General features: G+C 33.9%; 2 protein-coding genes across 3 annotated transcripts in view; one reads left to right on the top strand and one right to left on the bottom strand.

Annotated features, from left to right (window-relative positions):
- Positions 1-406, bottom strand: part of LOC140182554 (uncharacterized) — a 38,913-nt gene extending 38,507 nt beyond the window's left edge. Inside the window, exon 1 of one of the 2 annotated variants that reach the window (XR_011878364.1) lies at positions 28-406. Coding sequence is in view for 1 of the 2 variants with exons in the window: in XM_072229580.1 (XP_072085681.1) it covers positions 28-37 (10 nt within the window). In the remaining variant the exon portion in view is untranslated. The remainder of the gene's footprint in view (positions 1-27) is intronic. The other variant, XM_072229580.1, reaches the window with a different exon arrangement.
- Positions 407-1,068: 662 nt separating this feature from the next.
- On the top strand, positions 1,069-15,403 carry LOC112789945 (pentatricopeptide repeat-containing protein At4g04790, mitochondrial). Its single transcript, XM_025832126.3, has 16 exons — positions 1,069-1,543; positions 1,900-1,959; positions 2,107-2,751; positions 3,235-3,414; positions 5,731-5,795; positions 6,625-6,732; positions 8,321-8,434; positions 9,016-9,111; positions 9,386-9,484; positions 11,180-11,299; positions 12,459-12,563; positions 13,653-13,817; positions 13,887-14,017; positions 14,124-14,202; positions 14,428-14,645; positions 14,732-15,403. Exons 1-16 carry the CDS (start codon positions 1,375-1,377, stop codon positions 14,916-14,918), a joined length of 2,541 nt encoding a protein of 846 aa, XP_025687911.1. The 5' UTR covers positions 1,069-1,374; the 3' UTR covers positions 14,919-15,403.
- The last annotated feature ends 709 nt before the right edge of the window (positions 15,404-16,112 follow it).

Genomic DNA, 16,112 nt, shown 5'->3' on the forward strand with positions numbered 1-16,112 from the left:
AGAACAAAATAACAATAAGTTATATACCTGAACTCATGAGGAAGAGGTTGACGAAGTTAGTGTCTTGGACAGCAAAAGTTGGCCCAGGAGAACAAAATTATTTTAGAGAAAAGATGATGTGCACTGGTGGGCTCATCAACGATGAGAAAAATTTGATCGCTGGAGAAAAAAAAAAAGCTAGTATCATGACGATAATATGATTCAAGTTGGTTGACGAAAGGTCAGGTTGAGTAGAAGGGAAATGTACTGATAATATAAAGAAGACAGAGTAAAAAAGAATAAGAGATGACGAAAAAATGAAGTAAAACTGGCAGACAATGACGAAAAGAATCTAGATAGAAATAGATAAAGAAAAAAAAGGAGAGGCAAAGATAAAATGTATAGAACAAAAAAAATAGTCATAGATACCATACCAGAAAGCTAACAGGTATATGTGGTTGGAGGAATTTAAGATGGAAATATTATATTTTTATATTTGATTTAAAGTTTAAAAAATTATTTTTAAATAATTTTAATTCTAAAAAATTAAAATACCATCATTTTAATTTTCACTTTTCTTTTGAGTATCTTTAATTTCTATTGAAATAGAATTTTTGTAATAAAATAATACTCAAACCACACAATATTTATGAAGACTAAGGAACTAAGGATTGAAAATGATAGTATATCATTATATACATGCTTGTGTGTTTGTGGGTGTCGTGAATATCGAACATGGCAACTATTACGCATACTCACCCTATGGCCTATACTAGTAATATTGAAATTTTACGTATATCTGTTTCAAAATTTAGACAAACAGTTAAAAAGTTTGTCATTATCTAAGTCAGAATAAATTGGGTTGGACGAAGTTGAGTCAAATTGGCATCCATAGCTTGGCTCACACCCAAAGCTTCAAGCAAAATTTATTTTATTTAGAAAATGTTTAGAGACTTTAAAGTTTGTAGTGAATAAAGAAAACAAAATTGGCTAGTTTTAAATCAAATATAAGAGAAAGGTAAGGAAATAATAATAATAATAATAATAATAATAATAATAATAATAGCAAATTCTTTTTCTTCTTTTTTCCGGGGTCGCTCCATTTGAACTCATCAGTCAGCCCATCACAATCACCCCATTCTGCAAATATCATTCATGTTTTGTGCTTGTTGGCGCTGGGTTTGCAGTTGCACTCTTCAATTGCATTCAAACAGCGACTTGTATAGCCAATCTTTGCCTCACGACTTCAGAAATCCGAACGCAGTGCAACACAACAACAAACCACTTCCTTCTAAAACCCACACGCTACCTAACCTATAACTAAAAAAGAAAGAACAGAAGAAGCGAAACCCCCAACCGTCATCTTCAATTGTTCATCGTTTTTGTAGAACTTAGATGCGCGCCTCCACCATAAGAAAACTATGCACCCTCAGCACCCTATTTCGCTCTCACTCAGCATGGAAAGCCATGGCACTTGCCTCTTCCTCTTCCTTTTCCATTTCTGAGCACAATGCTTCTGAGTTCAACCATTCTTCTATGAGCCACAACCGTGTCCCTTCTCGAGGTAACAAAAAAAAAAACTTTTCCATATTCGCAAACAGTATCCAATCATGTCTCAACTTTTTTTACCCCTAACCACCATTACCGTTGTTCCTCATTTCTCAGTAGCTTTTGAACTTCGTTGCATTAATGGGTTTTGTATCTTGGAGTTGAGGGGGAGCGAAACAGAATGATGATAATAATAATAATAAATAGAGTAAAGTAGCTGGTTTTTTGTTTTTCCACCTAAAGAGGATAATAATAATAATAATAATAATAACTGAACTTTGTGTGTGATCAAATGCATTGTTTTTTTGTTGCTGTATGATCGGGTTCCCTCTGTTGTGTTCGTAGTAACGTTTTTTTCTTTTGAATGTTTAGGTGCAGAGGATTCTCCTGATGATGATAATACGTCTTCCGAGGTTTCTTCTATAGTGTACAGTAAGTGTTTGTGAAATTTACTGTGAGAAATGCGGAGTACTAAAAGTTTTGACTTGGTTATGCTGCAATTTGGAATGTTTCCAGACATCTTAAAATGGTTGATGCTAATCTTTTGGGGTGTGTCTGTGCACCCTTTTCGTTTTGCAGGTCCATCTCCGGCAGAGGAACCTGTTGTCGTGAAAGAGGAACCTGTTGTCGAAGAAGTTGACTATCGCAAAGCAAAAATGGAAAAAGTAGCAGATTTCACGTGGTGTCCTGATCTGTCTCCTGGCTACCTTTTGACTAAACGGAGGGGGTTAGCCCGTGAGAGGAAAAACAAATGGATTTTTAAACTCAGCCATGATGAACGTTTTGATAGGTTAGTTAAAATGTGTGCGAAAAGACTAGGAACAGGGACGACCCTTGATGTGTTTCGTCAGCTGGGTCGAGAGACCGGTGTGAAAGAGTTCAATGCATTAATAAAGATGAGTATACAGAAGGCAAGGACTACTAATAATGAATACATTGCCATAGAAGAATTGAGTAAGGCTTTTCACCTTTTAGAAAATATGAAGGAGTGCGGTTTTAAGCTAGAAGAGGAAACATATCAACCACTGCTTAGGTATGTCATAGACATGGGCATGGTTAAAGAGTTTCAACTTTTCTCTGATGTGGTCAGAGCTGAGTGTTCAGTTTCACGGTTAGGTTACTATGAAATGTTGCTGTGGATAAGAGTTGAAGATGAAGAAATGATTCGGGATATTTGTGAATATATTACTGTAGAAGATGGCCAAGACACTGCTGCTATGCGAGGTTGGTGAATCTATGTTTCACGTGCATGAACTTTTTATAGTTTATTTCAGATAACAGTAACATATATTTGAATATACAGCACAGGTTTTTAGCAGTACCATGTGGGACATTCATGATTTGCTTTATTTTAATGTAGAGACTATGCTGATGCTTTTTACAAGAGATCCTTCTTCATTTGATTTGGGATTGTGAACTTGTTATCTTTGTTGGACATGGGTGTGCTTTGCCATTGTACTGCAATTAACAAGTTAGTCTTTGTTCACATCTTAGATATTAGAAACATGGTTTGAAAATTCATGCTAAATTGTATTCCCAGGACATAGCTAGCATCTAGCTTCATAATAATAGAAGTGATTGTGCCAAGCCTAACCTGACACATATTGATGCAATTTCGCTTATTGTGTATGTTGACGTCCCATTGTAAAAGGAATTTTGTTACATATGGCACTAACATACGTTAATTGGAAACAAATCTTATTGCAGAAAATTACTTATTGGCTCTTTGTGAAAGTGATCTGAAGATCCAGATTACAGATGTGTTGAAAAATATAGACATAACAATGCTTTCATCTGCAAAATCTATAGCAAGTGTATTTCAATCATTAGGAAGGCTACAGTTGGAATCTCTTGCCGAGAATTTATTTTTGGATTTGAGAGCACAAGGTATGACTATGACCTTATACTTAATTAAGCTCCTTTGAAATAGTACAAGAAGAGGATCATTGTTCTGTTTTAAAAAGGAGTCTTTATACATGTGTATGTTAGTATGTATGCATGCATGTATTTGTTTCCTTTTTGTGTTTTGGATTCTCTTGTACTAATATATACACAGATTCACTGCTGATCAAGTATAATCCAACTATTGCACTTGCTTAAGTAGTTATTATGTTGATAGTAACAAAATATACAACACATTGAGGGTATAGATCATACATACTATGCTAATCACGTAGTCATCACGTAATTATAACTTGAGTTAACCTTAGGCACTTCTTTACATACATTTGCATCTGTGTAGAGAGACAGATTCAAAATCCTTTTCTATGTAGGGAGACTTCTCATTTAGTTAGCCTTTTCCACATCCTTAGAGATATCTTCTATCCACAACTTCTCAATCCAGAGTTTTTATCATGTTTAGGAATTCACCTAGCCTTGGGTCTCTTTAACTTTGTCATCCTGTCTCCTTGTCTAGGTAATAGGTCTTTGTCTCTTGTGTCTGTGTTAGGTACTTGGGTATTATGGGTGCCCAAAGTCCAATATTGGGTAGTATGGGATTCTTGATGTTGTATTTAAGGAGATTAGCTCTTCCCTCATAACTTTGGTTTCCCTAAGGAGTAGGTACTTCACAGTCTGATAGAATATGTTCTTTCAATCTTACTTTCAATTTCCTAGCCCATTCTTTGAACTAAATTCTTTTTTGCCTTGATACATCCATTGGAAGACCAAAGCTCCTTAAAGATTAAATCGCTTATTTGGGCAGTTGTGCTTAACAGATTAACACTAATGATGCATTGTGGGTTTGAAGACATTAAAGTCTATTTCCCATGATATATATATTATGTACAGTGCTAGTTTAGAATCAGTTGGATATTTGTTTTATGGCTAATTCTATATATTTACGTGTTGGGTGTTCTAGATCTTTGGAGTAGTTCTTGTTGACTAGGTAAGTTGGTTTTGGGAGGAGGAAGGAAGCCAAATCTTTGCAGTAGTGTGCTATCTGTGCCACTGATTGGTGTATTTGGTTGGGGCATAACTATATTAGATAGCAAACACGTGGACAAGAAAGTTTGGGAAGAATTGGATATTTGTCCTCTATTTGGTGTAAAACTCATGATTTTTTAGAGGTTTTCCCCTGTCAGACATTTATAGAATCTGAAAACTCAACTTCATTAATAACCTGTTCTTTTCTCTGCTTTTGTTGTCTGTCTTAAAGATGTTCTGCTTATACATGTAATGCATAAAACAAATCTTTTGATATCTTCTTTCGTCCAAATCTCTTTGATCTGGTTGAAGCTTAATATTGGGTCTACAAGAGTGTCACCCACCATTCCCAATTTTGTCCAAAATATCAAGAAACATATTTCTTCGAGAGATGACAACTTTGGTTTTTGATTGAGCTACTTCAATCCTGTGAAAAATATTGCACCTATTCCTGTTGTATGATTCTAATACATACTCTGAGAAGGGTGGGAGCAAGAAAGAAGATTCTATTGAGGCAGCAACAGCGGGCCAATAGAATTCCTCCTTTACTAGCATGAATAGGAGACATAAAAGTGCAAATGGTGGGGAACCACTTGTGTAACTAATTAGGCCATGTGCAAGAGTTAGTGGATGGGTGTGTGATCCTGGGCCGATTCTGTTAGGGATGAGAGAGATTCTTGTTCTATAGAGGAAAAAGGGATAATTAGAAGGTAGGAACTACGACAGAATTGGGAACGGAGCATGGGAGTCTATCTAACACTACCATAGTGTTTTTCTGCTCTATAATTTCCTGCATTTCCAGTATAATTCTATAACTGGGGAAGGGGTGATTTCACACTAGTTCATTCCTACCCCAGCTCTTCTAGTTCTATTGTTTACTTTCTATCTCTTTTGGCCTTTACAATCATTACATGTAATGGCAATATTATCCATGTAGGCAACTAGATTGATGGATTGACCAAAGGAAGCATGTTTTTAGAGCACCAACTCCAAACATTAGAAAGGCACACCATTTCTAATAGGCATTTCAAGTATTTGGATTCAGAAGCTCAATTCCAATTATGAGTTAAATTCTAAAAACCAAATAGGGTTTGAGCCAACATAAATTAAGACATTAGAAATCTGTTTCCAAGCAGAAAGAATGAGTTGATGTTGAATCTGTTGAGTTCTGGTTCTGTACTTTTGTTTAGCTAGGGAGTTGTGTTTTGCTCTACAAAGTTGTCCTTAATGGTGGTCTTTTGTAAGTAGTTAGATTTATTCATTTTTTCTGTAATGCAGATTTTGATGAAGATGATATTTCAGGCTTCATTGCTGATTATGCTGTTAGCATTCCAAATTTAGCGGTGAGGAACTTCTCATGAATGCTTCTGGTAATGTCCTTGATGCTGTGTGACGTCAGGAGGCTTGTCGGCATATCTATATTTTTCTGCCTTCTCTTTTCCCTCCTTTTTTTTTTTTTTAAATTTCATCAAGAGGAGGAAAGGGAAAGACAAGATTGGGTGATAAGAGATCCCTTTCCAAAAACAAAGCAAAAGAAAGAATTATCTATAAAGCATAGTTTTCCAATCTTTCAACATGTCCGAAACGGAAGTCCTTGACCTATGTTTTTACTTTTACGTTTTCAAGATAATTGAGACTTGAGTCACTGTGAATGTTATATAAATCTAGTTGGTCCGTGACCGTGAGTTTGCGTATATTTTACCTGGGTCAAACAAACTTGTCCATTTTCCATATCTATAAAATGACCGATGTGCATCCAAAATGATTTAAAACCGTTTTTGCCCACTTTTACTGATGTTGGCAAAAAGAAGTGGTACACATGCTAGTTGAACAGTGGACGGATATGTACCTTAATAAGTGTCTGAGCAGATATAAATCCCCCGAAGTGATCATATCTTATTAAATCCAGTTATATAGTATATGCATTATTCAATTTATATATTACGCAGAATTGTTTGCTGAAAGTTGGTAGATACTTCTGAGGGCATGAGGGAACAGTAGGGTGCTGCTGGAAATGGGCTTCTCCCATGCCCCTAATCACAAAATGTTAATAAATTGTGATCTTATTTCAGAGATCTGGGCAGAAGTTTCAGTTTCAAAGGTGGTGTTTCGCATAACATTTCCTAAAATAATTTCTTTTTAAGAAAATTTTCTTTCTTTCTTTTTTCTTAGGTTGAAGATATCATCTCAAAATTCAAGAGTTTGCATGATCTATTGGAAGTTTTACATTCATCGTCATCATATGAAAAGCTGATTATGTATTGCTGTGATTTAGGCAAGGTACAGCTACTTCTTTCATTTTAGTATTATGAGTATCATTTGGTTACAAGAGCCTTGTCCATCAGATTGAAAAAGGATGGTAGAGTGAAAATGATAAAAAAAAACCTTTAGAACCCCTGGAGTGCACTAAAGCACTTCTCTTGGCATCATCCTTTGCCTGACCATAGGACAAGATGATGAAATAGTAATCTGTTTATTCATATATTTAAAAAGAACGAGTCACTCAATAAAGTAATTTTTTCATATAATTTATTCTTCAGTCTTGTCATAACTCCACTAGTTCCACAACCAGTTCTTCCTTTGTTCTATCTATTGACATTTGAGGGCTTGTCTTGTCAAAAGGATATAAATTCACAAGGAAAGAGTAGAAAGAAAAAAATTAAAGTGATATTGACCAAGATCTCTCTAGTGATGCTTTACCACCAAGAAAAAAAAAATCATTTATGCTTAAATCTCTCTTGACCACCTTATTCAAAGTCTTTTTAGGTCTTTCTCTACCCCTAACTTTTTGTTGAATGTCAGTAAGACTTAATTGCAATTTCAAAATTGGATTTATGCTGATAATGTTCCACCATCCCACTAGCTACCAAAAGTTAACTCATTCTTCTTTTTGCTTGATTTGAACCAGTTGCTTCCGATTTTGAAGAATTTGCAAGTGTAATTATTAGTGCTCTGCTTTGAAGTCAAAGTACCAACTGCTAATTTCTACCATCCCTAGTAAAATATAGCGTTTTAAAGATGCTTGTTAGATGGTAGAACTTGTACCAGATATGACAAGAATTAGGCAAAGGCAGTGCATTTGGAAATCCTTAGCGAATAGTCTGTTAATGAACCATAGAATTTGGGACAGACCCCTTAGTTCAATATCTGGAAGGGTGAGAGCTCCACTCTCCTCTTCAGCTTGGCCCCAAAATAGAAATATCTCAACATTTTCTATCATAGACCCAAATTGTGTTCTCCATTGGTGTTGAATCAAGTCCAGTGACCCAAGACCAATATGACTGAAAGCTTCATTCTTCTCTAGCTGCTATATTGACATGGGTTTGGACTCTCTTGCCAGAAGCTGAACTCTCTAGGGGTCTTTGCAATTTTTGGTCGATTTCCCCTCTTAGAACTGGTACTAGAGAAGACAAGAATTAGGAAAATGTAATGCATTGCACTGGGAAAGACCTAGTTATGTGCTAAGGAACATTACTCCTAGGAAAACCCCTTACTACAATATGTAGAAGAATGAGAGCTCCACATTCTCTCCAAAGGCTCACTGAGTGATTAAAATTACTTCTGTCTTCCTTATTTTCTTTATTCATACTGATCCCCTACTAATCATATCTAACTAACTAACTAACTAACTCACTCTTAAGTAACTCTTACTCTTACTAATGGTAACTAAATCATGTACTAAATGGGATCCTAAAATAATGGTACTTTTCTGTTACCTATTTTATTTACATTTCTTACTTCAAAGATCATAATGTGTTTTAGGGTTATTCTAACTTGATGTTTGTATGTTTGATAGAGTTATCCTTACTTCTCTGGAGCATGCATTTAAATTGTATTCCCTTAGTGACAATTTTAACTTTCAATGCAGGTTGATGTTGCACTTGATCTTGTTGATAATATGTGTGAAGCAGGCTTTACATTGTCAACTAGGATGTTACAGTCCATATTACACATTTGTGAGGAAACCTATGAACATATTTTGGTAGGACAGATTAATTGCAACAGCTCTGCCTTTTTTCTCCCTTCGCATTATAATTTTTATAAATGTATTTGTCTCCTCCCAACATACAGCATAAAATTTTTCGTCCATACTGTTTCAATTGCTGTAGTAAGTGATTGAGTGTATAACTATCAAATTGTGCCCCACTCCTCTTTTATAAAAGGGGAGAAAGATTAAAGACAAGTGAACTTTTGCTTTTAATTAAGCCCATTTCATTTAAAAAACATTTTATAATAAAAAGGATAGTATGGTTTATAGGATTTGATTACTTTCAGCCACCATTATCAAATATGATGAGGAGTGTTACAAACCAAATGGACTTTTTGTATTTCTGTCAAAATCTCAAGACTTGCAACTTAAACATCCTTTCGTTATACTTACATTTTCCATTTCTGTATTACGCATACAGAACTATTATAACATAAAAAGTCTGAATGTTTCACCAGAGCTTAATTATTTGATGTTAAAATTCTCTGTAATGACTTTCACTTGTCTTAAGCCTTCTTGACAGTTATCCTTTTCTCTTTTAACCCTCTCTCTCTCTCTCTCTCTCAACATTCAAGGTTTACCGGATCTATTCCATCATACAGCGGTTCCATTTGAAGTTGAATGGTGAAATATGTAGGTGTTTGGTAAATTTTTGCGTGAGGGTGAAAGATGTAAGTTGTACAACACCCCCCCTTCCTCCCCCCACCCCCTTTCTTTTTTTTGCATGGTTACATTGATATTACTAGATTGGTATTATATTAGATAAATCCTTATTAATAGAATAGGGAGATCTCATATATATTCTATATAATTTATAGAAAAAAGCACACACACAAACACATATACTCATATATTTTCAATTATGTGGTCTCTTTGGTTGGTCAATCGCTAGCCATAAATGTTGACTTCTATTAAAATTTATTGCAATTACTTTCTATGATGCAGTTTAAAGGTGCATACAAGATGGTTGATGACTTGGAGAAAATGAATTTCAAACCTAATACCGCCATGTACAATGCTATAATGGCAGGATATTTTCGAGAGGTGACATTCTTTTGAGGATATCTCTATTCTCACTTTGAGACTTCTCCTATTGATTATTATACATGTTAAGGGTGTTTGGGGGATAAAATGGAGACATGGAGTGGATGTTTTCATGGATGACCTAAATGTGTAAAATTACATATTGAGCTCATTCATGAAAAGTTTTGCATTAATTTTACCTTCCAACCAAACATATTCTTTGTATTACACATTATATTTCCTTATATTTCATGATTTATGTCTTCGTTTGATAAGATTTAGGATTAGAATTTTGTTATCAATGTTATAATCAGTGTAGTGCTTTGTATTTTGCATTACACCACTGTTATACAATATCACAACATATCAACGTATTATCTTATTATTCAGATTCTTATTATCAAAGTGGTACTGTCTTCCATGACCTGTGGCCACTGTGTTACTGCGGAGCTCCTACTATTTGGAGCTCTTTGATTTCTGTGGTACCTCACTTGTGGTTTGTATTCTATGGCCTATGGCTGTCCTTCTCATTTTGTCTGGCATTTTTTCTGCGTGTTTTCTTGTCTGAACGTCCTCTTAGAGTTTGTTTTTGGCACTTTTGAACATCCTCAATTTATTTTTTGGCACTCCCATGCAGTGCTTATTAGTTTCAGTCTTGTACAACGTCAGTGTTTACTGTAATATGGTCCTGATTTGTTTTAATTTAGTTCTTTATTCTACACAGTCCTGATTTGTTCATTAGCAATTCTTTACTGCCTCGATTTCTTTTTTTGGAAGTCCTGTTTTTTTCCAACAGGTTGATACAGCTCTAAAGTGCTTCTCAAGTCATCTGTGGCCACAATTTATTTCTAGCAATTGAATGTCGCACTGATTATTCAGCTAACAGTATCATCACTTTAGTTTTGGTCATTGTTGTTGCCATATAATCATTTTGGCAACCTCTTATTAGTGATAATTATTACCCATTTTGTCAACTATTGCTGCCACTGGACACAATTTTCTGGTAGATTTCCAACCAATTCTATTTAGTTCTTTTTCGTTTCTGGCAATTCTAGTCTGACTTTGTTGGTTGCATTTCTAGTCTGGCCTATTTTGTTCGAAGCAATTCTGGCTTACTTATGCCTTTTTTTTTTCCTTTTAGGATTTGATTGGAGCAAACATAAGCTTAGTATGCTTTAGTTTCAGGAGAAATATTACTAATAAAAAACAAAATTTGGTAATATCCATTATATGTTATAATAAGGTAGAATATTTCATAAGATATCCTAGAATATTAAAGAGTGCCTCAGGTGATCTCTCAGTATTGATTTCTATATATTCAGGAGAAATATTAGAAATAAAAAACCAAATTTTTTAATTTCTCCATTATATGTTATAAAAACATAGAATATTTCACAAGATATCTTAGAATATTAAAGAGTACCTCAGATGATCTCTTAGTATTGATTTCTATATATTTTTTAATTTTGGTTTCTTTTAGCATCCATTTTTGTTTTGTTGTTTTGTTTTTCTTCTTTTCTTTTATAAAATTTCTTTAAGTAATATATTGATAAATCTACTGTTGGATTAGAGAGCCCTTTCTTTTCTCTTTACCCCTGCATTTTTGGATGTTGCTCTTCTGAGTAGTTCTCTCTAATCCATTTCCTATTTTCTTCAAATTACTTGCTCCCTTTTTCACCATACTTTGATTTGTTTTATTTTCACTTTTTTTTGTAGAAAAATATCAGTGGTGCTCTGAGGGTCCTCAAGCACATGCAGGATGCCAATGTTAATCCTGATGTACAGACTTTCAGCTATTTGATTAGTAATTGTGAAACAGAAGAGGATATAATCAAGGTAAAAGATTATTTTTGTATGATGGCATTGCCTCTGTGTCTCTCAAGTTTTGATCATTTTTGTGTGTTTTGTGTGTATTAACATCCCCATCTTAGTTAAGAAAGTTAAAATAGTGCCTATTTGTTGAAAAGATGATAGAATCTTGTCTTAGGTGGTTTAGATATGTGAGAAAATTGGCAGAGTATCCGGTTAGGAGGGTGGAGCAGATGGAACATAGACAAGTGGCGAAAGGTAGAAGTAGACTTAAAAAGACTATGCACGGGGTGGTCAAAAAAGATCTATGCGTCCACTATAAACATGATATATATGATAGAATACAATGACGTCGTTTAATCCATATAGTCAACCTCACCTTGTGGGATAAAGTGGTGGTGTTGTTGTTGCTTATGGAAATAGAAAAACACTATCAATTTTCCTTTAGGCATGAGGTAATCTATTTGCACTCCCTTTGTGAATGTTTGAGGCTTGTTGTTTTTGAAATTTCATCACTCAAGTTGCTTGATGTCCTGAATTGTACAATGATGTTAAAAAATGTTGAGATTGTGGGTCTAGGTGGAGAAAAGGAAAAGAGAAAAGTAATAGGTTAATAATATGAAGTGAAGTTCTGTTTTGATTATTTTGTGATTTTTTATAAGAGAGGATCACTAACCTCTACTTATAATAATGGTAAAACCCTATTCCTAGTTAAATAAGGAAATAATCATATAATCAAAACTATTTCTAGATGATATTTGATACTCTTTTATATTCTAAAGATACTGACACTCTTTTATATTCAAAAGATACTGTGAAGATGTTATGTGATATATTCTTTATTTCAAACAAAAAATATTTTAATTTTAAAATCAATTTTGCAATAATATGTAAGTGAAAATCCTAAGTTTACTAGGAATTTTGTATCTGAGTGTTATAACATGCATTCTAAAATTCACAACTATAACTTGACAGCTTCTACTTACTTTTTTGTTTGTTTTAATGGAACCTGACTCCTTATTCTTGGAACTTCTGCTTCTTTAAAAAACTTCAATTATATAGTCTTCAGATTTGGTAATCCTCTTAGGTCTCCTTGATTCTTTCATACTGTATTGTCCAACAAAAGGTCTTAGCCAATCTGTATATTATCTTCTTTATAGGTTGCTAACTTGAATAATTTTTGCAGTATCGTGAAGAAATGGAGCAATATAAAATCCCACTTGCAAAACCGATTTTTATGGCCCTTATTAATTCATATGCAGCTTGTGGCAAATTGGATATGGCAAAACAGGTATGGGTGAAGGAGAGATGTATATCCATTGTGCAACAACCGTTATCTAATATCTGATTGATCTTCCATGTTGCATTTTCCTGAAAGTAAATTCTATCTAACCAAAATGAAGTTATTTTTGGAGGCACTAGACTTTGGACCTTTTAAGAGAGAACGAAAAAAAGAAAAAGGAAAAAGGGGGGGGGGGGGGGAGATCTGGACAGCGATAAATAAAACTAAAATTCTATAGCAACTGCAGTCTCAAATATCAAAAAAAGTGTCAGGAACCTAGACATTAATTTTACAACTTGGAATAATTCCACTAAAATCATGGAATAAAACCCAAGAACAAGAAAACGACGGATATAATGTGGCCATTCAAGTCTGCTTCCTCACTGTCCCGATGAACCATATCCTCCTCATTCAGTTAGCTGATTGAAGTTGTTTGTCTTCCAAATATTCCAAATAACTATATGGTTCTTGCTTTCCATTCACAGGCAATATTTTTCTTACATTGGCAATATAACATCAGGCACGCAATTTTACTTATTGTAAAATGATGTTTGCTTATAAAACACTGTAGAATTAGCTCTTGCAGATGAACTTTGAATAAGTGTTTCGGCAGGTTCTATATACAAAATATTTGCTTACCCAGTAATACTAAAAATAGCAAAACTTGATTTCTTCATCAACTGTAAATATGCAACAATTTTTCTCACCTTTCCTTTTTATTCTTTATAATGCTTCCATGTTGGAATAATTGTCTACTTTTGAAATTTTAATTTTCTACAAATAACTGCTGGTTTTAGAAATCTAGATAATATTAATTATGTCTTTCCAATTATACCCCAAATAAATGGGAGTAGGTGGAAAGAAGAAAAAAAGAATGGGAGCATTAGTAAGGGTAATTTTGTAAAATAAACCTAGATTTCTCTACACCGAATTTATTTTTCGAACGTTTCCTTAATTCATGTTTGCATATAATAGACAGATATTGATACAGTAGTTATTAATATCATTTATGCATCATCTTATAGAATCTTTATTATAGATAAAATATCTGATACAATTTCGAATATCCAACTAAACAAAATTTGTTTTATATTGCAGGTCATTTTGGATCCGAACATACCAGCAAAAAGCTTAAATGAAATCAAGAGCGTCCTTGTCTCAGCTCTTGCATCACATGGGCAGTTGTCCGAGGCACTCTTAGTATATGAGGAGATTAATAAAGCTGGATACAATTTGGAACCAAAAGCTGTTATAAGTCTTATCGTAAGGTTCTGAATACACAGTATTGCTATATCTTTCTTCAGCTCTTTAACTAATTTAGGGACATATTAGGAAGAGTTCACCAAATTCAAAGGAGAGTTGGATGGGATGCTTATGCTACTTACAGAATTGAGTGATCTAGACTATTGGGTCGACGGCTGCTTCAGAGTTATCATATATTGTATTCACAACAAGCATCTAAGGTTTAATTTATTTCCCCTTCGGTATCTATTTGATTTCTCATCATTTTGTAATTAAATTGCAATCTGTAATGCGCTTATATTTATACGTGACCGCATTTTGCATCAGTTCTGCTATTGACTTGTTCAAGAAACTCAAGGATAAGTTTGAAAGTGATGAACTAGTATTGGAAGTTCTCTTTGATGAAGTGAGTTCTTGTTCCCTCCCAACATAATTTGTATAAGGTTGCTTTCAATATTTGAAAAATGGATCCATTGGCTATTAATTCAATTCTGAAAAAGTTGAAACTCTTTTTGGCTACCTTGTGATGGATCATGGCAGTATTGTAAAATGAGGGGTTTGGTCCTAAACCTCGTCTTGACAATTGCTCTTTTTGGAGCCAGTCACATCAAATTTGTTCATGTATATATAGGTGTTTGCTGCAATTGCAACATCCGAGTCCTCAAATTTGCAGATTGGTTTAGATTTGCTTTGGGCAGTCAAGAACGAGCTTGGTCTCGTGCCTTCACGGCAATGTCTTGATTTTCTTCTAAGTGCCTGCACCAATGCTGGAGATTTGAGTAATGCTCGTTTGATTTGGAGAGAATATGAGGTTGCTGGATTTCCATACAACGTGCTAAGTTATTTGAGGTACGTTTTTTAAAAGTTTCCAGTGCTATAACTCCATCTGCTTCATTGCTGGGGCTATTAATGACTAACGACTTCTGTGGTTGTAGGATGTATCAAGCACTTTTGGCATCGGGAGATTATAGATCTGCTAACTTTATGCTAAGTAAAATTCCGAAAGATGACAGCGAGGTCTCTGCTATCATCAAAGCCTGTCAAGAAACATACTCTGGTCTTTCCTCTGTGGCAAAGACGAAAACGAAAGTAACAAAAAAGAAAGAAAAACGAGAGGCTTGAGTTCTCTTTCTAAGATAATTTTTATGTCTTGGTTAAGAAATGCTCGTCAGAAGGGTGGTGCATTTCTTGTTAATTTAGTTACGTCAAATCATGCTGATATTGTCCATGCTTAGCTTGCATCAGATTCAGAATGGTTTGATTGGGTTCTCATGTATCCCAAGTTTCCATGGTTAAACCAACCCCATATGATTACCTTTTCAGTTTCAGCTTGAAAAGGTGGTTACTGCGCTACAAAGGATGAAAGCTTAACATCCATGACCATGTCTTGCACAGAATTGGAACTCTGATCCCCCATCATAGTTGAAGTTCTGTTTTTCATCCAAAGAAAGAAGATGAAAGCTGAAGGCACCTTATTTTCCCAAGTATCACCAGTTTAGACATTAGATCACTTGTAATTCTTTAATACCTTCTGGCGACGGAATGTTCAAGAAGTCACTATTATTCTAACTATTTATTATTATTCTCCTTATATTTTTCTAACGAAACATTTCTAGTAATATTCCAGAAATATAACTGATCAAATTGATAGACTATGACCCTTAGTATAAAAGTTGCACCACTCGTAGAATCATAACTATTTTGATGTTCTGTTTGAATAATATGGAAACTTTCCAGTTTTCAACACGATACAATTTGACAACAAAACTGACCAACAAATTTTTGGATCTATCGTAATTATTTGATGACAAAACGTTATACTAGGTACGTAAGCATGTTTACAAACGCGTTAACTCTTCGTTGTAATTTGTTTATCCTCCAATCTCTTGCTAATATCATATCTATCTATTTATTGATCTATTTATAATATATTAAAACACAGTTTAAGATAATATTTTAATATATTAGTATTCTAATTTTTAATATTATACCATACCAGTGTAAGTAGATAATTAGCGTATTTTATTTATTATTTATCTAATTCAATTATTTTTCAATTTTTTGTTTTTAATTATTTTTTTTAATTTTTTGCTTTTACTTATCACGTGCTTCATTATTATAATTTAGGATTTTATTTATTTATTTTTTACTTTCATGACATTTATTTTTTTAGGTTATTTTTTAATTTTTATATTTTCTAATTCTTTACTTTTATTAGGTATAAACATAATTTATCATCTTCTTTTATACCCACTCTTTCTTATGATTATTATATAGAATTATAACTTAGGATTCTTTTTCATTTTTTTTCTCACT

The sequence above is a fragment of the Arachis hypogaea genome, chromosome 3 (genome assembly GCF_003086295.3).
Source record: "Arachis hypogaea cultivar Tifrunner chromosome 3, arahy.Tifrunner.gnm2.J5K5, whole genome shotgun sequence".
In the NCBI taxonomy this organism is placed as follows: domain Eukaryota; kingdom Viridiplantae; phylum Streptophyta; class Magnoliopsida; order Fabales; family Fabaceae; genus Arachis; species Arachis hypogaea.

Excerpts from the sequence above, each read along its gene's own strand:
- LOC112789945 (XM_025832126.3), top strand. The coding sequence starts at position 1,375 with ATGCGCGCCTCCACCATAAGAAAACTATGCACCCTCAGCACCCTATTT. Across the intron at positions 1,544-1,899 it reads CAACCGTGTCCCTTCTCGAG|GTGCAGAGGATTCTCCTGAT; the intron begins GTAACAAAAAAA and ends TTGAATGTTTAG. Across the intron at positions 14,203-14,427 it reads TGGAAGTTCTCTTTGATGAA|GTGTTTGCTGCAATTGCAAC; the intron begins GTGAGTTCTTGT and ends ATGTATATATAG.